A 26,295-nucleotide genomic window follows, 5' to 3' on the forward strand; every position below is an offset into this window, starting at 1 on the left:
CACATATGAAAGACACACACAAACATGTGTTTAATAACATCTGTGATCTAGCCCCTCGGAAGTTGCTTTATGACCAACGATTACGGCTTCCGTATCAATAGTACACCGAAAAGCCATCGCAGACTCGCCGAATCTGTCGATCTATGATGCAAGCAGAGCAAGCCAGATAAACAACTGGCCTGCAGTGAGGTTCGAACTCACGACCTCCGGTCAAGCCGGGACCGTCGCTCTACCAACTGAGCTATGCAGGCTCAGAGAGGAGCGAGTCGAGAAACAACCATGCGCCAATACTTGCACATTTTGTTAGTACAAGCAACTTCACACTGGGGGATCATCAGTCCGTATCAATCAATGAAAGACACACACAAACATGTGTTTAATAACATCTGTGATCTAGCCCCTCGGAAGTTGCTTTATGACCAACGATTACGGCTTCCGTATCAATAGTACACCGAAAAGCCATCGCAGACTCGCCGAATCTGTCGATCTATGATGCAAGCAGAGCAAGCCAGATAAACAACTGGCCTGCAGTGAGGTTCGAACTCACGACCTCCGGTCAAGCCGGGACCGTCGCTCTACCAACTGAGCTATGCAGGCTCAGAGAGGAGCGACGGTCCCGGCTTGACCGGGGGTCGTGAGTTCGAACCTCACTGCAGGCCAGTTGTTTATCTGGCTTGCTCTGCTTGCATCATAGATCGACAGATTCGGCGAGTCTGCGATGGCTTTTCGGTGTACTAATGTTCCCACATATTCATGCTTTCCAAAATATATGAGATTAAAGAGAGGTTAAAACAACCACATGCTTTTTTTGTAAAATTGATCTTTCAAAAAAATAATTTAAACATAAGTTGTTCTGCATCAATAAATTTGGACCTTGGATAGGCTAATAACTACTCCAATTTTTCGCTTAAGAACCTTGTCTGTTGGCAAGTGAGTGTCAATTGTCAGTGGCCGAGTGCAAATTCATGACCCTGGTTTGTATACATGTCTTGTATGATATTTTGCGAATATACAAAAAAATTACTAGTAAATATTTGTATGTCACAGTTGACCTAGAAGAATTTCCTTATTACTATATTTTAGGTTAGCATTCAAGGATTTCGAAGTTATCGTGAAGCCACAGAGATTGAAACTTTCAGTCCTCGACACAACATTATTGTTGGAAGAAATGGTTCTGGAAAGAGCAACTTTTTTTGTGGTAATTTGCTTCACCACTGGTTCAGCATGTTCAAAATTATTTTGTTTTCCACTTTCCCCTAAGCCTCGCAGTGGTTTCCAATCTATAGTATACATATGCGATAGATTTGTAAGGCCTTGAGCCCAATAAAACATAGCTGTTATATTCAGACTAGTGGTAATTGTTATTGTTCTACCCTGGATAAAAGGACTGTATGTTTCCCCAAAATTTCAGTAAAAAGTAAGATAGCTGTATTTGTCTTATTCAAAAACGTTTTTTTTTTAACTTTTTTCAATAAGATTGTTATGTTTTATTTCCCAAAGTTTTTTTTTCGCTCTGGGATTGTATGAAACTTGCCATGTTAAGGTGATAAAAAAGTCAAACAATAGCCATATACAGTTAAAGTGTTTGAATAAAAAAACTAGTAATTTAAAATTTTGCTGTAACTGCAACACAACAAATATGGAAATGTGGCTATTGTGATTAAAGTCAATTTTTTTTAGTTTTTTTAATTTTCGGCCCATTCCTCAATGCAATGCAATTTATGGAGCACTATCAACTAATTACAAATTCTGTCCAAAACATTGTTGTGTTGTACTTTATTACAAAAGTCATCTGATAAGCAGTCAAATAATATGCCGCAAAAAATACTACTGCCAATCATGAAAAAGCACAATACTGTACTGCTAGTAAATTCAACCTAAACTCTAGAGCAGTGATTCTTAACCTCTGGTGTTGGTTCATGATAAATTTGCCAGTTTGTCATAAGTTATTTCTTTATTGGTGTGATGGTGAATTATTTTTGCCAACCTAAACAGTAAAATGCAATTTTTTTGCACTTCACGCCAATTTCCTTGCCTTTTAAGTTAGTTCACCCGCTTTGGGAAAAAAGTAGTTGCTTCCGCGACAAATTTAGATCAGTGTTTCCCAACCTTTTTTTACACTACTGTCTCCTTGGGCTAAATATTATTTCATATCGCCCCCTCATCTTATTTTATAGTGAAGTATTATATTAATCGTTGTCTAATATCATATTGTCTTCACTTTCGTTTCGATAAGCTGTCAGTCATATTTTAGGTTGTTTAGCTATTAGCTATTTCACCAGGTTATGTCATTACCAGAAAAAAATCAACTTTCTGCACCAAAATCAGGGGTTTGCAACCTTTTCTAGTCGCGGGCACCAACCAAACTCAAAAAGGTCTCTGCGGGCCGCACAAAATGTTAACTAAGAATTGTGTTATTAAAATGTTAGAACAACTGTGAGTCAGGCGGGCCACGTTTTTTTTTTATCCATACTACTAATGAAAAGTAGAATAGAGCTGCTTTGAGGAAACGCGATAACCTTAAATGAATAGTGTAAATCAGTGTTTGTTAATGTTTTTTTTTAAGTCCGGGCGCACCTGGCAAGCGAAGCTAGCGCGATTTTTTGGGGGTATACCGGCATTTCTTTTAAATTTTCTGCTAGTTTTTATTACATTGCTGAAAAAAAAATAAAAAAATGTTAAAAATATTTAGGCCTATTTCAATATTTTTGAATACATTTTCCGTTTGTCCACGACGCACTTGACAGCCTTCCATGGCGCAACAGTAATGAAGAAGCACTGATCTAGTGTAAAGACAGCATCAAAACGTAAACAAACTGGACGTAGAAAGAAATTTTTTTGCCCGTACTAAGTTAAAATAATCAAAAAAGAATCGTGTCTAGTTGTCAAAGAGGCGGCGGGTCGAATCCGGGCCGTAGGTTGGCGACCCCTGCTTTAAATATGCGAACATTTTTCCGCGTATAAAACGGTGAAACACAACAGCAACCAACAACTTTACATAAGAAAGCCAATTATTACGTAACAATGGTCGGAAAACTAGTACAAGTTTGCAGTACGGAGGTTGTCATTGAAGGTTAAAAGTTATCTACAGTGCTGTTTGTTACTATTTTTACGTGAACTTTTTAACAAAAATTTTTAAAAGTTTTTAAAAGTACTTTTATGTAACGCCCCCTTATGTGCGTTCAGCGCCCCCCAAATGAGAAAAAGACCCAAAACGCCCCCTTGTAACTCGCCAACGCCAACAAGGGGGCGGTACCGCCCACGTTGGGAACCTGTGATTTAGATCATAATTAGATTTCCTATTAAACATTGTTTTTTTAGTTTTGCCTTTAATTACATATTCAGCAAAGATTTTTGTTTTTGGTAAAGCCTTTCTTCCAAAGGCAGCATGTGCCAAAGAACTGTTTGTAACTTTTATTTTGTTTGCAGCGATTCAGTTTGTTTTAAGTGATGATTACAACAACTTGAGAGCTGAGCAGCGCCAACAATTGCTTCATGTAAGTTATAAAAAGCATGTTATTACCATGTTATATGACTGGGCCCTAAAAATTTGCACAGGAATTAGATGAAAGTCTATCTTCAGTTTTTGTGTAAGTTTATTTGTATGACAAGTGTACATGTTTAGATATGTACATTAATTTAACTGTGCATTTAGTTTTGATTTAAAAACTTTTAGATTCCTGTACAGCTAAATATTAAGTAGGTATTTTATAATCATGTGCAGCTTACATGTTAAGAAATCTAAATTGGAAATTACCTTCTTTTGTTTTTATTTCACCGTCAATAATAACATTATTATTCATTCCACAGCATTATATCATATAGTGTATGTGCAAGTCTTACCTTAAGTTGGAAGAACAATTGACAAAAAAATCCTTACAACAATTCACTAAGAATAGAGTCTATTTTCTTAAGAACTAAAGACTTTTCTAACTCTTTAGTATAATAGTAATTCACTTTTCAAAATGTTATGCAAATAAAAAAAACTTACATAGCACAGAGCATCAAACAGATAGCATATGTAAGCTTTTTGAATAATACAGTTCAATTCAACTTCAGGGGTCAAAAGCATAAAAAAATTGGTTATATATATATGTTTATTTATTTTTAAACCAAGACGGTGAAATATGTCTGATTGATTTTGTTAAAATTGTGTTTTGACTATTAGCACAGTTTAGTGAACCAAACAAGAGACAAAAACTGTGTTTTGCGTTCGATTTTGGTTTCGCATTAGCTTATGACGCGCAACCTAATTACATTAAAAACATTACTGCTTCGGACGGTGAGGTAAACCCTGACGCAAACAAATACAAAAATTGGTCGTAATAGATACAAGTATGATAAAAACTTGCCAATCACAAAATCACAAACCAAATTTCACATTTACTAAACTAAACATGTGTGGAATTTCAGTGTTAAACATAAGACACCAAGCGTAATATAAAAATTACTGCACAGAAAGTTTAATATTGTAGCAGTACTCTCGCCCCCCTGAGAATTGGCCTGGTGTTCCATGTAGAAAAGAACCACTGTTATAAGGTGTTACTTTTATTGTCGGTGGCAAACAACATAGGAGACCAGTATGTTTCTGTTTTACAATGTAGACTAGATGTTTTCCAATTCCAGCGGAATAAAAAAAACACATCACATGTTATGAAATTTCTTTCTAACGATCATAAAGCGCCACACAGTGCAACGTTTAGGCAGAAGGTTAAATGTTATGCAGCCGTTTGGTATGTTACACAGCTTACACTATCCATAACTTTGATTCTTATTTTTTACTACGCTCAAGTAGATTTTATAAATTATTGCGCTGCCAGCTGTAATTAAATAATGGTAGGAAAACATGAATAGTCCTTTACTAGTTAGAATTAAACTGGTAAATACTATTGAACCTTGGCAACGATGGATATTTCTTTTAATAAAAACAGATACTCAAAAAGGACAATGCTCGTAAAACAATAATTAGGGTACATTTTTTTCGCACATGCCAAAGCAAACTAATGTGGGCACTTTATCAGAATTTTGGTGTAAGAATGGGGGACTATAATTAATAATCATTGCAAAATAGTGATCATGTGGACTTCAGGAGATGACTTGAGATAGAGTTTTTGTAAAAAAGCACCTTTTTATATTTATGTTTTGCTCTTGCTACATCAGGGGTTCAGTAGACAAAACAAAGTCAAATATATTTATAGATACATAAATTAACCAACCACTCTCAAGTAATACTAATAAATGTATAAAAAGAGTAGTATTAATGTATTTCATATAAAGATTTCTCTTTGTTATAGGAAGCCTGAGCACCCCAAGTTTTTGCTAGGGGCGCTCATGACACCCTATGTCAACAATTTATTTACGTTCAATTTTTACTTGTGTGATGTTTGGATGAGCACAAATTTGATATTCAAACTGTATTGCATTTGAGCAGCAACAGGCCCAAATAATTACACAACACTAAATGGAGCAAATTATGATGAAACACTCAAACTGACGCTGGCTTTTATTAAACAAAACCATTAGGTGTGGTAAACTAGTTATTTTCATATTCCACAGAACAAATTAAATGTTCCATAAGTAGTCAAAATAATAATTTATTTGCAAACACCTGATGATCTTTCATGTAACATTATTGTTCTGCGGAACATCGTTTCAAAGAATCTGTCCTAAGCTCCCCCAACTTGGCATTTATGACTACTGCTTTGTCACAGTTTGTTAAGAGGTTCTGGACATGATGACATATATTGGTAAGCCAAAAATTGCTGACCCCAAATCACTTTGAAAGTGGTTTCTCATTCACAACCAGATACACTTACATATATTTCTGATTGGTCCCTCCTGAGGTATACTACACCGAAAGCCATTGCAGACTTACCAAATCGGTTGATCTATGAAGCAAGCAGGGCAGGCTAGAAAAACAACTATCCTACAGTGAGGTTCGAACTCACGCCCTCCGGTCAAGCTGGGACCGTCGTTCTACCAACTGAATTATGCAGGCTCAGAGAGGAGCGAGTCGAGAAACAACCATACTCCAATGCTCGCTCAATCTGTTAGTACAAGCAATTCAATTGAAGGGGATCCACAGTACCATATCATTTTTTCAATAAAACATTCACACATAAGTGTGTTAGCAACTGAGATCTAGCCCCTCTTAAGTTGCTTTTTGACCAACGATTACGGCTTACGTATAATTAGTACACCGAAAGCCATTGCAGACTCACCGAATCTATTGATCTATGATGCAAGCAGGACAGGCTAAAAAAACAACTAGCCTGCAGTGAGGTTCGAACTCACAACCTCTGGTCAAGCAGGGATCGTCGCTCTACCAACTGAGCTATGCAGGTTCAGAGAGGAGCGAGTCGAGAAACAACCATACGCCAATGCTTGCTCTCTTCAAGTATATTATTTATTTTGTATATTATAGGAAGGAACTGGTGCAAGAGTTATTTCAGCTTGCGTGGAGATCATATTTGATAACTCTGATAATCGTTTGCCTGTGAGTTTTTGTACTATTTATGTATTTTAAACACTTAGTAGATATACTGGTATTAACATAATAGTTGAACCGCTAATAAAATATCTTTATTAGCAAATCTTTGTTTATGTTAAGTACATGTTTAGCAATGTGTAATACATATCAAGCAAAAGGTTTTCCTGAATGTAATCCTTGTCAATTAAATGTTTCAACTGTTCAACTCCATTGAAATTCTGAGATTGTTTGGTAAAAAAACATGTATAACCATTTGATATAAAACAGATTGAAAAGGAAGAAGTGACATTACGGAGAGTAATTGGATCAAAGAAAGACCAATACTTTCTTGACAAGAAAATGGTGACGTGAGTAAAGCCCATTGGACTTTGTTTAAACAAGCACAAATTTGTTTTGACTTTGTGTATCCTTTTTCTTTTAGTGTACAAACCAATTATATTAATGAGCTGACAAAATGTTTACCTTAAACCATATGTTTTCAAAATTGTGACCAGTTTATTTATTTTTTTTTTGTTAACTTCCGTAGTATTGTATTCAGTGTGTTTCTAAATTGCAATATGTATGTGCTCAATCTTCACTTTGTAGACAAACACTCTTCTATGTAACAAAAACTAACAACCTGTTTGTAAGTAATATCATTGAGCAGCAAAAATACAAAAAAATGCTTGATGCAGTACTCCATGAGCATTGAGCAGCCTAAATGTATGTCATTATAAATAGAAAAGACACTAGTGTGCAAAGTCAAATTTTTATCAAAGTCATCAAGTGCCCTCTTACTCACTATTACATGTTATGTTGTACCATCCCCATGTAAGTTTACTGATTCTGCCTGGTAAAACCTATGATTTAACAAATGATTGTGGCAATTTAACTTATGTCTCAAAAGAATTGTTGTATATTGTGCCGTAATATATATATTTCTGTAAGATTTTAAGAAATGATTTTATGTTTTATCTGTTTTAATAAATAAACAGTCTTAAGATCTTATTTTCATGAAAGTATAACTTCAAAAAAAAGTCTTCGTTAGATAGCACTATACTGTCTAAAGGGCTGCCCAATCGGTGGACATGCAAAAGTTTTTTATACATTAACTGCACTTTAACAAATCCGTTCAGAAAAGCAGACAACTAAAAGCATTTTGCTAATCGCTGTTAAACGTAAAACGTAAACGGTGGCGATCCCTTAAGGGAAATTAAGTGCTCCCAGACTAAAAATTCTGAAAACCCTGGTTAAATTATACTGAAAAGCTTTTTGCTGAACTCCTGTAATCCCATAAAAATGCTGCAGCTTTTCGTACTATTTAGGTTTTTAATATTCGTGAGAAAAATTTGGAAATAACGCTTAAAGCGACGCAGCAAAAAATTTCACATAAAATTAGCATAATTAAATATATGACCCAGTTGTGCATTTTAAAAGGATAAAAGTTGCATTTGTGACCCGCGCGATAAAAACGGTTCGCCATCCCTGCTATAGTGTATACTATTGCTGAGCATGTCACACATACTACCAAAGTAGATCCTTTTCATCATTCTTTTGTTTGTCTGAGGTAATATTATTTTCTTTTAACAATTTAAAGTAACAAGGTTCGCTTGCTTTCACTTACTTGGTGCCTGTTTTCTTCTCCCGTTAAATTCTTTGAACAGCAAACATTACCACTGACCGGCACAGAAATCTTGACAAATATGTTTATAAATTTTTAGTACTTATATTTGTAACCATTATAAGGTAATGTTATTGTTACAATGGTTACCAAAGGTAATTAATCTTTTACGCATTGACTCAGTGCCATGGTAAATATTTGCATTACTGATTGGTAGAAGTTACGTATATCATGCGTAATTTAGAAGTTAAGTATATCATGCGCATGCATAAACATAATATATTAAAACTCTTTAAATTCTTTTCAATAAATTAATTCACTGCTAACAAAAATATAAAATAATGTATTTACTGCATATTAAAGTAAATGGACCTAAATTATTTAATTAGTTACATCACACACACCTAAATAAAAATTGCTTACATGCGAGAGGTTGAATGAAGACTCCGTTATATATAAATATAATTTATATATCGTTATTTATAAATATATCACCCCATCCGTCAGAAATCAGTGAAGTTCTAAGCAAAAAGGTCTACGACAATCAGTGTATTCAAAGGATCAAAAAGTCAGACTTTTAGACTTTGAGGTCTTGGACAATGCACTAATTTGCATTAACAAATGTGCATAAGAAGATTAAGTTTAACAATACTTGACCCAACCAAACCCGAACGCTAACCAGCGCCCTAACCCAAATAATGTGCGATAATTTAACAATTATAACGCTTCAGGCCCCAATACCTCAATTTGTGACATAATAATCGTAAATACAATGGACGAGAAACCATCTTATGCCCATCCGAGTTTGGGCTTTTTTCCCCAGCATTTAAAGAATTATTAAAATAACGCACATTATTTGGGTTAGGATTCGGGTTAGCGTTAGGGTTTAGGTGGGTCAAGTGTTATTAATCCTATCTCATATTTTTTGTTATCTTTTCTGAACTTTTAATGAATATTTTTAATTTATCTACGCCGGGAGTTTACCTAAAGGTCCAAATCAGTGCATTGCCAGGACCTCAAGGTCTAAAAGTCTAGACTTTTCTGCCATTGGATGCCCTGATTGTCGTAGACCTTTTTGCTTAGAAATGCACTGATTTCTAACGGATTGGGTGAATATATAGTGTTTGCATGTTTTTACTTTGTAACATGATTTTGGTTCCAAATATTCCAGTTCATGATTTAAACTAGAGTATTAATAAAACCTAATTAAACCAATTTTTTTGTTTTTGTGTGGCATATAATTGCTAATAGACATTTAGTTAAAGAAAATGCTTTTTTATTTCTTGAATCCTATGCATGTTTTGCAACTTATTTTTAAGATTTATAAAGACTTCAAATATTGTATTTTGTTGATTAAGAAAACTTTTTAAATATCTTTTTATTTAGTTGAAAATCTTTATTTTCTACAGAAAAAATGATGTGTTAAACCTATTGGAGTCTGCTGGGTTCTCAAGAAGTAATCCGTATTACATTGTTAAACAAGGAAAGGTACTTGCTGACATGTTAAAATATGTAACTTATTTAATGTGTATGTGATACTGATATTCAATATTTTTTTTTGTGGCTCACTTTCGACATTTTTTTGTGGCTCACTTTTCGACAATTGACTTATTAAATTTTCACAACTGTTAAATACCTTTCCAAAGCTGTTTGTAATATAAAAAATTTTCGCCCAAGTTTTTATGGGGGCAAAACTGTCATTTTTTGTTAATTTTGGTTCTAAGGATTTTTCAGAGCAGGGTTGGCCTTAAGCACTCGCCCGCTCGCCAATGCGAGTGCTGATTGACACCCACTCGCCCGACTGGCGAGTGGCTCCGGCGAGAAATTTAATTAGTTGGTGTAGGACGACTTGTGTTGGCGAGAAATTTAATTAGTTGGTGCAGGACGACTTGTGTTAAGCACGACTACTAAGCGAAATATTACTTAGCGCCAGTTATTTCCCTAAACACTAAGACGCAAATACCTTCAACACTACACAAATAATGAGGTTAATCAAAGTTACGTTCGAAGCTTGTAATAAAACTCTTTGTCCCGTTTAAAAAAATCGTTTACCGGCAAACAATCAAAGACGTCATTGCTGCAGTGGCAAATAGTTATAAGGTTTATCGTTTAACTTAAACATGATTAATTTTTAAATGTTTAACCCAGTCGTTGAAGCCTTTGGAAAAGTTTATTGGACTTGAGATATACCCAGGATGTATTTATTTAATTGTTTTTATTAGGAAATTAAGAGCAATTGCTGTAGTTTTTGGCAACAATACGTTTGAATGCAGATGTCTTATAATAATGTTTGTAAGCAGTGTTTTTTTTTATGTTTTAAGGGACCGAAAATATTGCCTACTTGTAACTACAGCTGAGAATTATCAATTGAATTAGCCATTAGTCTGTACGTAAGTATGTTTTTGCGATCTCTTAGAGTTCAGAGCGGTAAACCAAGACAAAGCTTAAAAAACAACTGTTTGTGAATATTTTATATCGCAGTTATGTTAAGGTATAAGTGGAAGCCATTGCGGACGCTCTTGGAAAATTGAAACGACCCACTATATGGCGTCGCGCGGTACATAACCTCTGGTGCATGTTTTTCGAATGAATCGTTTAGTTGTAAATTTACAATTATTTTGACATTATTTGCTGTTAAACCAGTAACTATAGTGCTAGGCGAAATGTGGCGTTTCGTTTGTTGCGTTAAACAACCTGCGCTAAATGCCTTCAAGCACAGAAAACCAGAATACGAAAAATAGAGAGCGCGAGGATTGTTAGAAAAATGGAAAACAGGCAGGCCGTGGCTACTAAATTGTCAGTGTTCGCTAAAAAACATCGTTTTAGGCGTCAACTGCTTTATGGGTCATTAATTTGTTCATCCGTGCATGGAAATAAACAACCGGACTTTACCCAAGAAATGGCCGCGCTAGGACGGAAATTTGCAGACAGCATGCCAACATATTTTGGGGGTGTTATTTCGTCCAGGCGAGTGGTGATGGATAGCCGCTCACCCGCGAGTGTAAATTTTTGCTTAGGAACAACCCTGCAGAGATAAAAAAAAATGTAAACAAAATTTGATATGTTTATGGATGATGGATACATGACATATACAATGCTAAGTAACAGAATTTTAATCCTTGCCATAAAAATCTGAAAATTTCACAAATGTTAGAGAACCATTTAAAGCTGATGTTAAAATAAACATTTTACCTTTTGAAAAAAGGGGAGTATTTTAGGGGGGCAAAAAATAATAAAATTCGTTTTTGTGTTTGGACGTGTCTAAAAAACTAAAGAAAACATTGTTAAATAGTTTTCAATTATAAAGACAACTGGTAGGTTGCTCCACAGTAAAATTTTGACCTTTAAATAAAAATAATTAACCTATGGGGGAAAATATATTAACCACAAATATAGAAATCAAAGTGATTTTCTGATAAAATAAAAATTGCAAACAGCGTGGTGTAAACTGCCTGCCAGAATTTTCATTTAAATTTGTGGCGGTAAAATATGTTGTTTTGTAAGAAGTAAGTAATTTACTAAGAGAAGCCTCTTTCTAAAAGGCAAGTCGCACGCGCCTAGTTTCACTAAGATGAGACACTTCGCACAATGAATGTTGCACAGCAGGGAGCCAGCCGATTCGCGCCAGCATTTGGTCATGACTTTTTTACACTTTTGATTTATAATTTTAAAGTTTTTGTTTAGTATTCACCACTTTAACTGAAATATTGGTGTTTTCAATTCAGATTAAAGTAACTGCCTTTTAAATATACCTATGCTTTATAAATATACTGTCAAACTCATTTCTTTACAATAACTTTTAATAAGTGAATAATATGAAACAAACAATTATTTGCGTTTTTAGTTTTGAAGAACGCTTGCTGATGTAACAGCATTACAGAAATTTAGTTCATTTATGCCGAACATGTAGTACTTTTCACTGACGACTAAAAGTCACTACGCACTGAATTACCTGGTACATTGAGATTGGCATTAAAATGAAATCGAATGATAATTTGCCTGTTTTTGTCCTTTTTATTAGTAGACTTTGATTGTAAAACATCTACCCAATTTTACTGTTACTGATATATTGGTAGAATCAGAATAAAGCCAATATTGTATGAAAACCAATATATAAGGCAATGTTTAAAGAATGGTATAGCAATCTTTGCGAATGTTGATTTAAAATCTCAGTTATCACTTATAAGTAATGCGATTATTATTTGACCTAAAATATTGTAAATTTTGACCTAAATATTAAATTTCAGACTAATGTTGTCATAAAAACTTTTTTTTTGCTGTCACTTTTTAAGAACTTTTTTGTTGTTTTACTGACGACTGTTGGACCGCAACTAAGTTGTTTGAGTTAATAGTTTAGTTGCAATACATACAGGATAAAAGAAATACCAAACAATTAAAACTAATGTAGCATATTTTGAAGTAGGAAGTGGGATATTCACACAGTTGCGTATCCAGGGGGTGGGGGTTCGGACCCACCCCCCCCTCATTTCGTAAGTGACATTATAGTGTTTTTGTTCGTTTTTGTCAGGGTTTAACTCACCGTTCGAAGCTGCATGTTTTTTTTTTCAGTGTAATTGGGTCACGCGTCTTGCTAATGCGAAACCAAAATCAAACGCAAAACGCCTTTTTTGTTTCTTGTTTGGTTGACCGTAAACGCAGAATATTTTTTCTCTTTTGTTATTCGTTCGGGTTGGCTGATCAGCAAGTGTGTGTTCGACAATTAATAACAATCAATCAAGCGATCTCTGTAATTCATGTAATCTCTGTAATTTCGGGCCCGCTGCCTCTTCGACAAACTATACATGAGTCCATTTCAAATACTTTTTGAGTATTTTAACTACGTAAGTGCGGAAAATAAAAAAAATGTTGTTCTACATCCGTTTTTTTTACGTTTTAATGCTGTCGTTTGAACTAGATCAGCGCTTTTTGAGCGTTGCGCCGTGGAAAGCTACCAAGTGCGTCGCGGACAAATGGAATACGTAATAAAAAATATTGGATATATATTTTTAAACATTTTTATTTTCGGCAATGTAATAAAAACTTGCAAGAAATTTAAAAGAAATGCCGTTATTCCCCCCAAAAAAATCACGCTCGCTTTGCTAGCCATGTGTGCACTCAGTTAAAAAGGTTAAAAACACTCAACAAGATTAACTATTGAAGTGGCGTTTTTGCAGATGTTGCACTAATCAAATAACATGGGTGAAAAACGATCTTTGTTTAGTATTGCATTTTTAAACGACTTGTAATTTAGCATAGTCCCGTATATGGATCTACCAAAATCAATCACGTATATTTCACGGTCTTGTTTTCGTTTTTCTCCTGAAGTTAACGATTGCACAATAAGCGGTTTCGCAGCTGGCGCCTGGCAGGAGTGTTGGCAACGCACGTGTTCGCTTTGCGTCTAAAAGTTTGGTTTTGCTGTTTCTGATCATCATTACAATCGCTATTTTATGACGTCATTAACGTCAGACAAAAACGGGGAATTCCCTAAGTTGAAAATTTGGGACCACCCCCTTTTTGGATTTCTGGATACGCCCCTGTATTCACATTTCACCAGCAAAAAAAACTCAGCAAATTCTGTTGAATAAATTTGTCTAAATTAGAGGTACATATTAAACAACTATCTGAATCTAAAACCGTGAGCTGAACCTAATATGATAAACCAATTATGCAAGGTTAATTTTGTCAACAAAATACAGTTTTTTTTTTTATGTTTTTGCATGCAGTTTAAAACAATATAATAAACAGTTTAAAAGATATAATAAAATTTTAGACTAGCAAAAAGCTTAATATTAAAACGGCAAAAAGCCTAATATTAATCTCACTATGGTTTTTGTTTACTTGAATAATTAGTTATATTTATATCTGCCCAGGGTTTGTCAATGCTCACAGTAATGGCCATGACAGTCAGTCCTCAGTTATTTGGTCCTTAATGAAAATAGTGGTGAACCATGGAACAACTTTATTCTTCAACATACCTTTTACAGCAACATTAAAAGGCATTTTGTAAAGAATTTGACAAAGTTTTGCCTTTTTTGTAAAGTTAAAAAAAAATCGCCCTACTTAAAAGTTATTGCAACTTTTAATCCCTAAGTGATATTTTACACGAGGCTTATTTTTAAGATCAATCAAATGGCAACAGCTCCAGATTCATATAGATTACAGCTGTTACGTGAAGTGGCCGGCACCAGAGTATATGATGAAAGAAAACAAGAAAGTGAACAGCTAATGCTGGTAAATATATTTATTATTATAGTATGAATTGATCTTGTTAAAACTAGCCTTTGGTGTTCTATTTCTTGAAATGTTCTTTAATTGTTCATGTCTTATACGAAAAAGTTTATTTGGAATGTTTTTGCTTCAGATATGGCAAATTTTGTATTTTCCTTAAGTAAATATTGTTCACATGTTTAGAAAGTTTTGGAAATTTTTCATATTAACAGATGTTGACAAGACCGATGTTCCTAAGACCGTGTAAAATAAAGTAACTATTTCTGCAAAATTTACGTGTCTTAAGGTTTTCCTATTTATAAAAACTGAGATTTGATAAAAGTGTAGAAGGCAAAAGTAAGAAATTTCTTGAATTGATTTCCAATTGCATAATTATGACATAACTACCTTGTCTATCATTGTATGAAAGAACATTTGTGTTTTGTATATTTTTTGCGAGCTTAGCACCTTTGATATGGACTTGTTTTTAATTTTAATTTGACCACCCGATGCAGTGGCCTGTAAACTTTTTTCGTTGCCCAAAGTAATCTTTTAAGGGCTATTAAAGGCTACACATAACAAACAGATTGTTAAACAAAAACACTCCTTATACTCACTTATACTTAGAAACTTTCCCAGATTATCAGGATTCCCAAAACGAGAGTTAAAAATTGGCTTTTTATCAATAATTAGAAAACAATGATATCCAAAAGCAAAAAATCAATAATCGTAACAGCAGTTTCCTTAATTGAAGGCCAAGCAAAATCGATTCTCGGAATGTGTCTTTCAATTGCTGATATTGCTCGCACACACCATTGTTATCAATCTCTATCCAGAGCTTGCTGCTTTCCAGCTCAGAAACTTGCAGTCTTTTTTGATAGTCTAAAAAAGTTTCAGTACTTTTTTATTCCATCAACCATAAAAATGCAATGAGTGAAATTGTTTGCTTCCGCTGGAAGCAAAAACTGGATGACAGTTTGTTGTTGTCACAACCAGTCGCTAACCTTACCTCTTCTCAGTCTCCAAAGTAGCTCAACTTAAAAAATTAATTAAAAAGATGGCTGCCTTAAAACTATTTTAAATAATATTTAGCCATAGTAGACTTCACAAAAAAATATTATAATGTATAGCCTTAAAATATTATGTCTATTTTGATCGATTTTAAAACCTAACTTCATTGTTAGGACTAGAAACTATATTAACATTATATTAGGTAATTAGCATTTACCAAGTGCTTAGTATACATCTTGTATATTTTAGAAGAAGAATAGTATGAAATGTTGTTGTGATGGCGACAATACATTTTTAAGTTAATGTTTTTTAACTAAATTAATTTTTTGTATACATCACTATGGATTATAATAATATTTAGGAGTCAGATACCAAAAACAGTAAAATTGAAGAACTTCTAACAATGATTGAAGAACGACTATCAACTTTGAAAGAAGAAAAGGAGGAATTATCACAATATCAACATTGGGATAAAACTAGGCGTGCTTTGGAGTACACCATACACAACCAGGAACTTAATGAAACTAGGAACAAACTTGATCAGGTATTTTGGTATTTATCAGTGCAATCTACTGGGTAAACTTCCGTATTACTTATACCATTCCTGAATTTGGCTAGTTTTGTTTATTGTGTGTATTGACATTTATCATACATAGTCATATTGTTCAATCTAATCTAAACCGAGTTTATAATTTTTTGCCTTCTATATGGCCTGTGTAGTAGTAGCGTAGCAGCAGGCCATGATGTTTTTTATTGCCACATAGGGCTGTTCCTTTAAATGTCCGATATTATCATCTAGTTGTACAACACAGAGCTACCGTCATAAATGGTGTCAGTTTCATACTGATAAAATTCAAAATTATTTGCTAAGCTTGCATACTGCATTCACTTCCACTGAATTTTTATTGAAAGTTGTTCAAACAATATCGTAACAATTTTGGTGCTCAAATAACACAATACAGTTATTAACAACTTTTAAATCAGTAGAGATAAACATTGGCTTAAAACTTTTTTGGGGAGGTCGTTTAACAAACAATAGCTGCTGCTATAATTAAATTTGTTTTGAGTTTAAACTTAACAACAAATAAGATTTCTAGTGGCCATTAGTATTAAAAAGTTTGTTGGCCAACAAATTTAGTTTGTTATTTTAGTTTATAGTTTTGTATATCTTAGGCCAAATTATGTAAATGTTTACTTTCAAGTAAAAAAGACTAAAAATATTTTTCAGTTGTCAACCAAAAGGGAGAACAATTCCGTTCAGACAAAACATCTTCGAGCACAGCAAGAAGATGCACAAAGGATAACTAAAGACTTTCAAAAACAGCTTTCTCATGTTAGTACAAGAATTAAGCAGTTTTCAGAGGAAAAGGAACAATACTTATCAGATCGACAAGATCTTTTTAAGAAGAAGGTTTGTTGAAGTGCAATAAAAACTCTTTATTTAATGTGTATTTGGGGGTGAGCATAGTATTTCCTTTGATAACAGTAATTAATTGCAAAACATTTTTGCAAAACATCCAAATGGTCAATATTCTAAACGACTTCCTTTTGAAGCAGCTTAAAGCCGATAAACTGTGATGCATACCTTCATAAAATACAAAACAAAAATATGAAACATAACAAGTACCAGGTTCTTGCCAACGCTAATTTTTGTTTTGTTCCATATTGTGAGTGCAATCAACAGGCCCTAATCCAAACTTGCTACTCCAGCCTACTTGCATGAAATGTATAAAAATGTCAAACAGAAAATTTAAACAGATTCCAAAAATCAGATATTAACGGCAGAATAGGATTCAAATCCTCATGATTAAATATTGTACTGTGGACAAGCCTTACCATTGGTGCTTTTTATTTGTTAATTTTATTTTGGAAGACCTGAGTACTCAAAATTAAAAAATACATAATTGTTACATATTGTATATAATTGTTACATATTGTTACTTGACATTTTAATTTTACATTATTTTTTATTTGTTGTTTGTTACTGTACTTCACCAAATTATTTAAAAGTGAGTAATATATAAAAATCTATTAAATCAGCAAATGTAAACAAGGCATTAGGTAGTCTAAATACAACACAGATCAGTATTTAGCCAATAGTAAATGTTGTTTTACATTCAGGACATTGTAGCTGAAAGAAAATTAGGCAAAAGATTCATATCAACAAAGAAAATAATAATATGATTCAATCACAGTAAAATGTAGTTAGTATAAAGATATATATTCATTTTCTCAATACTTAATACTAAATATATATTAAAAAGTTTCATTTTTTCAATATGTCCTTCTCGCCTTCCTTCCGAGGCCTTCATGCCCCCAGTGAAAGAACCTGGCTTATACTAACATTGCTTAAAAAATTGCTTTTTAAAAGGCTCAACTTGAACTTACTTGTAATGATTTGGAGGAAGAGTTGCAATCTGACCAACAGTCTATGAAGCAGGCTCAAACTGAATTACAGGACTTGAGAGAAAAAATTCTTACTAAAACTGACGAAAAAGATGTTATTGTACCTAAGTTTGAGGAAATGTCCAGCAAAGAGAAAGATTTGGAACGAAGGTATATCAACTAAAATATGCGGCAGCACAGTTTTTTTTTAAAAATGTGATATAAAAAAATTTCGATCAATATTGGTTCCGGCAAACGGGATAATAAGAATTTTTCTAAATATCAATAATTATTCAGTGAAGTGTAAACCCGCTTAATTGTTAAGCAATAGAAATGGAGACGTGCTATGCTGGCAGTACTAACAATGTATTCCTTGAAGCTAGGCTGCTTAACAATCAATATACCAGTGGAACTCATTTTATAAAACATTTGTAAACTTAAGAGTTCATTTTATTGCATTGTACTTTAAACTTTTGGCTACAACTGGTATTTTTATGGAGTTTTTATTACCAGTTTCTAAAGGTTTTTAATTCTATTATTTATTTTAAGTTATATATATATGAAAATATTGTTTCAACAATAAAGGATATATTATGATAATCCATTCATATACTAGTAAGTAAATAATTATAATATGTCTCGATTCGATATCTGGATTTATAATAATCAAACACGACTTCTTGCCAATATAAAAAAACACAAGAGAATTATGATCGCAATAACTAACTTGTTTTTTAACTTATTACCTAAACGTTACAATTTTTGCTCTACTGAAAGTATTTATTATTACTTCTATTTATTTATCTAAATTCACACGCTAGCTAAAACATTATCAAAATCATTTGAAAGAAGTGGTTGTTAACCGCCGTTGATACAATTTTGCTGGGCAGCCAAATGTGTTTTGTTAGTGCAATTTGTTTTTTTGCCAATTTTAGATGCGTAAATGCAAAACTTTTTTTCCTCTCGCAAAATTAATTTCCTATTTTTGTATGATAAGTCATTGTTGTGTAACTTGCACTAGGATGCTAAAATAACAATTTTTTTATTGAAGGGAAAGTCTTTGTATCGTTAAAGTTTTCGATTGTCTTTGAATTCATTTGTGTATTTAAAAGTCTTTGAAAAACCTATGCTTTTACAAAGTATTTTAAATAGTCTTGACTTTTGTAGATCTAATTTGCGCAATTTTTGACCGCCTGTAGCTCATAAACATATTTATACACAGCTGTATATAAAGAGGCATGGTGTATCAGCAGTTCCCAAACTTGGGTCGGCGGACTCACTGGGGTCCCTACAGCAGTTTCAGAGGGTCCGCAATAAGAATTAGTCTTTAAGTTTTTAAACATTAGACTATGTTTTTAACATTATTAGTCTTTAATTGTGCTCTAATACAGTGCTTCTTAAACTTTTTTAGTTTTGTTCACCCCTAGCATCTATCTTCAGATTTCATTCACCCTTGTCTCATGATATGATAAAACTATCTCGTCTATATATAACAGCACAAAATGATTTAATGATTTAGATTGTTTCGATTTTTGTTAGGATCAACTCAAGCTAAGTTTTACCATTGCAAATCTCCGTTTTTTCGAGTCCAGAAATATAAAGCAACAAAAGCACCAAACAAAGTCACAGAATTTTTGTACTTATACTAGGGGCTACCATATTTTTAGCACCCAAAAAGAGGACATTTTTTTGCCTGCAAGTAAAACGAAAATAGAATTGATGCGTTTGAGAAATACATGCCATATCCAGACCTTTTTATCTACATACTCTTTTTTTTTAAAGTAATTCAGCATTTTTAATGGAATATCACTGAGACAACTTGAAAATAGTGAAAACTGTTGTCGGTCGCGCGAAGCGCGAGCAAAATTGGTTGAATTGTCGCTAAACTGTTAAATCAAGAGGCTTTTCGTAAAACATTTCGTCCCCCTGTTGCTATCCTGTTATCCAATTGTATAAAATATGGATAAAAAATTTGATGGGTGATAGAAAAATTATAATTAAACACTGCTCTAATATTCAATAATATAGCGTGTTTTATGATGTCTATTGTGACACAAAACAGAATATTGACCTTTATCCAGCGGTCGGCAAGCACGAGGCCTCGACTTCGTGTCGGTCCGCGAGAAGTTTGGTATCATTACGTAACTTACGTTGGTCTATATTTTATCAGGTGTCGACCTGTCGTTCTAACTTTTTCATATTTTCACTGTATTAGCTTTTCTATGACTCCAGTCTCCAGTGTATGTTGTCTTATTATGTACTTTTAGAAATTGTTGCCTCTAACAGGCTTAAGGTTCTCATTGAATTAAAATTGCAATAAATTTCTATCATTAAACATTTGTTGTTTTTAAAACAAAAATTTCAGATTTAAATCGATCTGCAGTGCAAAAAAAGGTTGCCAGCCCCTGCCTTAGTCAATACTCTTGTTCCTGGAGTTTAATTGGTCTTAATATTAAATCCGAAAGGAACGTATCAACTTTTTGTTTTTCAGACTGAAAATATCTGAGCAGAGACGTAAAGAACTTTATGCAAAACAAGGCCGAGGAAATCAGTTTAGAAACCGTGAAGAACGTGATACATGGATCAAAAATGAACTCAAAACTCTTCAACGTGGTGTTCAGGATAAAGAAACACAGATTGTTAACCTTCAAGAAGAAATAGATATCACCAAACAAAAGCAACAAGAACTTGAAACTGCTATTGCTGTGAGAAACTTCTTCTTTGTGATAAGTGGCTAGTATACTTCAATCATTGTCCGTTTCATTTGGACAGTGTGTCCATTAAATCACAAAAACATTTTTAATTTTTTTTTTGCCTATACAGATCTGCCAATGTTGCATTTCCAATTCCTCATGTTTTCTTAATTAGTAAAGTTAGAGCAATTTAAACTAATTAAACACATTATTTTCCGCGTTTTGAGCAATTAAGAAGGGGCACAAGGCACAGTACAATTACATGGGATGCAACAGAAAGAAAAACACTAGTTTAAGAGATATGTTTGTTTGGATTTCGATTATAGTGGGCAGCAATGTGTGTATGCACTGCATAAATTTGTCAACCCACACCTTTTGTTAATATACGTTTGCGTTATTTTTATTTTAATGCATTGGTATTAGAAAACAGGTAAGTTATGTTTTTAATTATTTAGGTACACTATGCACTGATCCGAATGTAGCTTAAAATAAATTTTTATCATTGTCAGTTACAGGGTTGGGCATAAGCACTCGCCAATGCGAGTACAAATTGCTCCTGGCGAGTGCTGATTGACACCCACTCGCCCGACTGGCGAGCGGCTTTGGCGGGAAAATTAATTAGTAGGTGTAGGTCAGGACAACTTGTCGTAAAGCACTACTACTAAGCCAAATATTACTTAGCGCCAGTTTTTCGTTAAACACTAAAGACACAAATACATTCAGCACTACACAATCAATAAGGTCAATGGAAGTCATGTTCGAAGCTCGTAATGAAAACTCTCTGTCCCGATGTATGATCGTAATAATGACTCTTTGTCCCGTTTTAAAAAATCGTTTACCGGCAAACCAAAGACGTCATTGCTGCAGTGGTTAATAGTTTTAGAAAAAAGGAAAACAGCCAGGCCGTGGCTACTAAATTGTCAGTGGTATTTTTTCACTGAAGATTTTATCAAATATTTCGGCTAAAAAACATTGTTTTAGGCGTAAACTGCTTTATGGGTCGTTAATTTGTTCATCCACGCATGAAAATAAACGTGCCAACAAATTTGGCGAGTGTTATTTCGTCCGGGCGAGTGCTGATTGATTGGCGCTCGCCCCACTGGCGAGTGTAAATTTTTGCTTAGGAACAACCCTGAGTTAATGCGTCTAAAATATGTTCAAACCTTCCCTAGAAAAGGGTGAATGCAATTCTTATCATTCAAAGCTTTTAAGCGTTCCGAGCTCATTAATTAGGGCAGGGTTTCTTAACCAGGGGTGTGGGGATAATGAATCAAACATAGAAAATGTATTACCGTAGTTTATTTCTTTGCTCAATTAAATGTAAAACTAACTCACATTTTGGTATTGTGTTTTCAATTACTTGTATACAAATAAATATACAATGGTTATGTTATTTAAGCAAATCTAGAAGGGGGTGCGAGAATTGGTTGGTGATTTAAAAGGGGTGCAGCAAGGCAAAAAGGTTAAGAATCACTGAATTAAAGGCTTCAGTTGTTGAAAAGGTTCAGCTTCAATCACATTAACTGATGATGATACAAATGCATGTTGAAACTTCTTTATATAGATGTTGTCGATTTACTCAACCATTTTGCCTTGGATATTCATTTTTAATTACTTATTTTTCTTATAATAATAAATGTATGTAATTTTCGTTTTATAGGACAAGACTTTTGGAATTCAAGAACATAAAGCTAAAATGGATTCTTTAAGTCGTGAGTCACTTAACCTGAAAAGACAAAAAGATGAACTGCAGAGTCAAAGACAACGATTCTGGAGAACTGAAACAACAGTAATTCAATAATTTTGCAGTACTATGACAAAATAAAATACAGTTTTATTATGCTGGGTAGCTTTAATGTTAGTACACATACCAACAGTTTAAATGAATATCATAAAACAGCTAGTTATAATTGCCCAACTCGGTCATAATCTATAAAAAGAATAATTCTGGTAAATAACATTGCTGAATTTGATTTTAAGATTCAACAAGAAATTGATAGCATTTCAGCTGAAATTAAAACAAAGGAACACACTTTAAACTCACTCATTGGGAAGGTAAGTAGACAACTGAAAAACTGCAGATTTCGCACTACGTGGCTATATTTAAAGAAGGACAGTAATGGTTTTGCCACTGCTACAGGTTTTAATTCAAACGTTTCACTTGTGTATGTAAAATTAGGCGAATAGAAATTATGGCAGTTCAAATTACCTGATATGAACAGAAATATTGCCCTATATTTAGTTGGAATAAACTAAAATTTTCATGGAAAGCAAATAGTTAAAATAATAAATGTAAGTCCATAAATAGTAAAGGGTAAGTATACTAGTTTTTCAGTCATAGATATTTAAGAATTACTGTGACATTTGTCTCATTTTTATAGTGAAACAGGGTTGATATTGAATATAATTTAAACTTGCCAGTCGGCATGTGTTTACCAATCAGAAATTGCTCTGACGAAATTACACTTTCAAAAAATAGTGACCCTGCCAATTTTCGTTCTAAATGATTCTACATGCCTTCTATTTCAGTGTTCTAACATAATTCTGAATATAGTCCAATATGAAAAAAATTAAAATTGATGTGAAACTGGTTACTAAGCCTGTTTATATGCACCTTTCTCAGGCAGATTAGATTAAGGTTCAAGCCGGCTTGAAAAGTAATCCGTTCCAGCGTCGTAATTACATGGCGCGAAATTCAAGCCAGCTTGAGTGTACAAACTGCACTGATATGCATTATTACGTAATTTTCCAGTAAACCTCTAACGCACAACCGATTTTTCGGCTTAGGCTACTCCTTGCGGTAGCAATTTATTGCTGCTTGTTCGTTTTTATTAACCTAACATTGAAAAAAACCCAAGAATTACTTGAGTTAGGTTTGCCGATTAAGTACGTTTTTGACTGTCTGTATAGTGCTTCAGTTTACCTGGCACACAGAATGTAAGTGCAGGAAAGTTAAGCTTGTTTGTGCTGTCCAACGCTATATACAAGGCAAAGTGGACAAAAGAAGGTGATAAAATGTACCAAACATTAATGAAAACTGTATTTGGCGCTGGCCTAGAATCCTACCACAGCATTGAGACAATTATTAAAGCAAAGTACAATACAATATTTGGGTAAGGGTGGGCCAACTATTACTATTTAAACCTACCCAAACCCGCATCCTAACACAAATAATGTTATATGTTGTGGATTCTAGACCAGCGCCTATGTCACAAATTAGTACCTGATTCTAACGAGTGTATGTAATGTTCTTTCCTTATGCGCTAAACTTGTTTTGTTTACGACTAGCCGTTCGTGTTACATCATAATGCCCCAAAAGTAGCGTGATGTTTACTGCGTTAAAGCAGGTCATTCAACATCAAACAATTCCGGACGTCAGCGAAACGAACAGATTAAGCAGAGAACGGATTGAAAACCACTCCTTTTGTCAGATTAGGAAACAAGAGAACTTAATTCATTCCAGCGACAAAACGAGAGAGAATGAATTAACGAATCAGATTCGAATCCGGCTTAAACGTGCATATAAACGGGCTTACTGTTAGTCTGTTACAATATTGAAAGTCTGTTATTTGCAATGTTCTAACTATTGCGAAATATTGATCCCAGAAACAATTTTAAATCCCTTTGCCTTAAAGTGTCAATAAATGTTTGGTGTTTTTTTATTTGTAGTAATTGCGAAATAATCAAAAAGGTAGTTAAAACAAGGGTTTATCCTAAATTACAAACCTTCACTATTTATTAATTTTTCAAATTAAATATGTTAAAAAACTACTAAATATCTGTATATATCATCATGTGAAACTTCTATCCCAATAACAAACCAATGTGTTCGAAAAATACAAACCAATAACAAACTAATGTGCCCAAAAGACTTAAGTCAAGTCATTTTAAAACAGCGACTAAGTACACTAATCATTGACTTAATTCATTACTAAATACTTTTGGAATAACTTGGCATTTTGGCATGACACTGCTTTTGTTATATTTACACGAAATTGTTGGTACAGATATCTACACTAAATTTATTTCAACTGACATTAAATCAATTGATTTTATAGTCGGACGCATTACAGCTTCTATTTGCCTTACCAAATTTAAATCCACTTGCAAAAAAGTACAGTTCACCTAAATGAGGTTCTCAGCCCACTGGTTGTTTGCCTAACAAAACCCAATGATTAAACATGTTAATAATAAAAAACGAGAAGTCATGTTCTATCTTTAAAAGCAAATGTAATGTAGCTCCAAATTTACAGTGTTCGCTAAACTAAAAGAAAAATTACCATCCAGTTACGAAAATATTAGGTAATATAAAAAGTGTTAAAAAGGATATTTAGTGGTTCATAGCTGTTTTAAATTGCAGATTTAGATTTGAATACCTGATTGCATTTATCTAGGCGAGTTTCCATGGAGTTGAAAGTATACGGAAAGTAAGGGAAGCATTCCGTGAAAAGGGCCAAATGGATCTGGTAGATGGATACAAGGGGATGCTTATTGAAAACTTCCGTTGCTCCAAAAACTTTTTTACTTGTGTGGAGGTAAGATTATTTTATTGGTTTAAATTCAATTGTATAACATAATCAAAACCCTAATTCAAGTCACAGATATGCTTGATAAATTAATTAAAGAGCAACATGAATATTTTTTTCTTTGGCAAGTATCTCAAAACTATTTTTAAAGCAAGTTGTAATGGCAAAAGGTATTATTTTTGTATAGATAGTTTGTTTTTCTAATACAGGCCATTAAATTTATTTGAAAAAAAGTGCAACAGAGGATTTTTTTGATTTATCATAAAATAGATCTCAAAGACTTCACAAAATGTTTCCAGAAAAATATAGTAGCTAACATGTCACAATGAAAATTAAGGGGCTACAAATTTTAAAATGCTTAAAATCAATCAAGATTGGTCTTATAAAAGCGAATAAACTGAGTGTTAACAAACACTTCTATTGGACCAAATGACTTGGTCCAAGTAAAAATAACTTAACATTTTTAAATATTAAATTGTCTGTCTAAGTCCCCCAGTTACAGTTTTCTAAAAGCAAATACCTAATTTTTAGGGTCGAATTAATTAAATCTAGACATCTGAACCTAGATTAGTAAGAAAAAAAATGTTCATCCAAATGCTGGTATTATTGTTAGGCCCAATATTGTGTATGCTCAGCGTGTGTAGCCTTTGTGTACTGTAGAAACAAAAGATAAGTGGAACATTATAGAAGGGGATTATAAAGGGTTACATAATTATTGTGTGATTTATCACTACAGAATGAATGAACAATAATAAAATATGTGGTTTACAAAAACAGTAGTTTGGTGTGAGTAGAAAGCTTAAGTAGTGTTACTAGTCTAGTTGTATTGTGTTAAAACACCTGGCGGCCTTTAATAAAATGTAAGCTGTAATTTAGCTGTTAGTTATAGTATTTAAAAACTCTTGAATGTCAAAAATAATTGTTGTTCGTAGTATGAAAAAGCATGTGTTTTTTTATATTAGGGAAAATGCTATATTAAAAAAAAACTGTCAATAAATATATTTTAACTAACAATTGTAACTTTCAGGTTACTGCTGGTGGCAAATTATTCAATCATATTGTGTCTACTGATCGTGTTGGAACCAAATATTTAAATGAGATGAACAGACAGAAACTTCCTGGAGAAGTTACTTTTTTGCCTTTAAACAAATTGGAGGTTATATAATTAATTCTACCTGATAATCATGGTTTTGTACAGCCATTTTTTGCTGGCAACATTTTTTTATAAACAAAAAAGCGGTCAGCCCTTGAATCAATTCAGATTTGTTTTCTTATTACATCATACATCCAAACAATGTCATCCATTGTACCAATTATATGCCTGTGCAACTGTTAAAATGTCTATGTGTAAACTTAGGCCCAAATGGGTGGACAGATTTA

At 33.4% G+C, this 26,295-nt stretch overlaps 1 protein-coding gene across 1 annotated transcript in view; it reads left to right on the forward strand.

Moving 5' to 3' along the window:
* LOC146160316 (structural maintenance of chromosomes protein 3-like) overlaps positions 1–26,295 on the forward strand; it is a 41,632-nt gene that overhangs the window by 4,146 nt on the left and 11,191 nt on the right. The window contains exons 3-16 of the mRNA XM_083385967.1: positions 1,084–1,198; positions 3,430–3,497; positions 6,425–6,496; positions 6,758–6,837; positions 9,500–9,578; positions 14,214–14,324; positions 15,673–15,855; positions 16,540–16,722; positions 17,683–17,867; positions 20,188–20,401; positions 22,050–22,178; positions 22,370–22,444; positions 24,784–24,924; positions 25,943–26,071. Coding sequence (XP_083242093.1) covers positions 1,084–1,198; positions 3,430–3,497; positions 6,425–6,496; positions 6,758–6,837; positions 9,500–9,578; positions 14,214–14,324; positions 15,673–15,855; positions 16,540–16,722; positions 17,683–17,867; positions 20,188–20,401; positions 22,050–22,178; positions 22,370–22,444; positions 24,784–24,924; positions 25,943–26,071 — 1,764 coding nt within the window. The remainder of the gene's footprint in view (positions 1–1,083; positions 1,199–3,429; positions 3,498–6,424; positions 6,497–6,757; positions 6,838–9,499; positions 9,579–14,213; positions 14,325–15,672; positions 15,856–16,539; positions 16,723–17,682; positions 17,868–20,187; positions 20,402–22,049; positions 22,179–22,369; positions 22,445–24,783; positions 24,925–25,942; positions 26,072–26,295) is intronic.

This window comes from Ascidiella aspersa, chromosome 3, assembly GCF_963924565.1.
Source record: "Ascidiella aspersa chromosome 3, kaAscAspe10.2, whole genome shotgun sequence".
NCBI classification, from domain to species: domain Eukaryota; kingdom Metazoa; phylum Chordata; class Ascidiacea; order Phlebobranchia; family Ascidiidae; genus Ascidiella; species Ascidiella aspersa.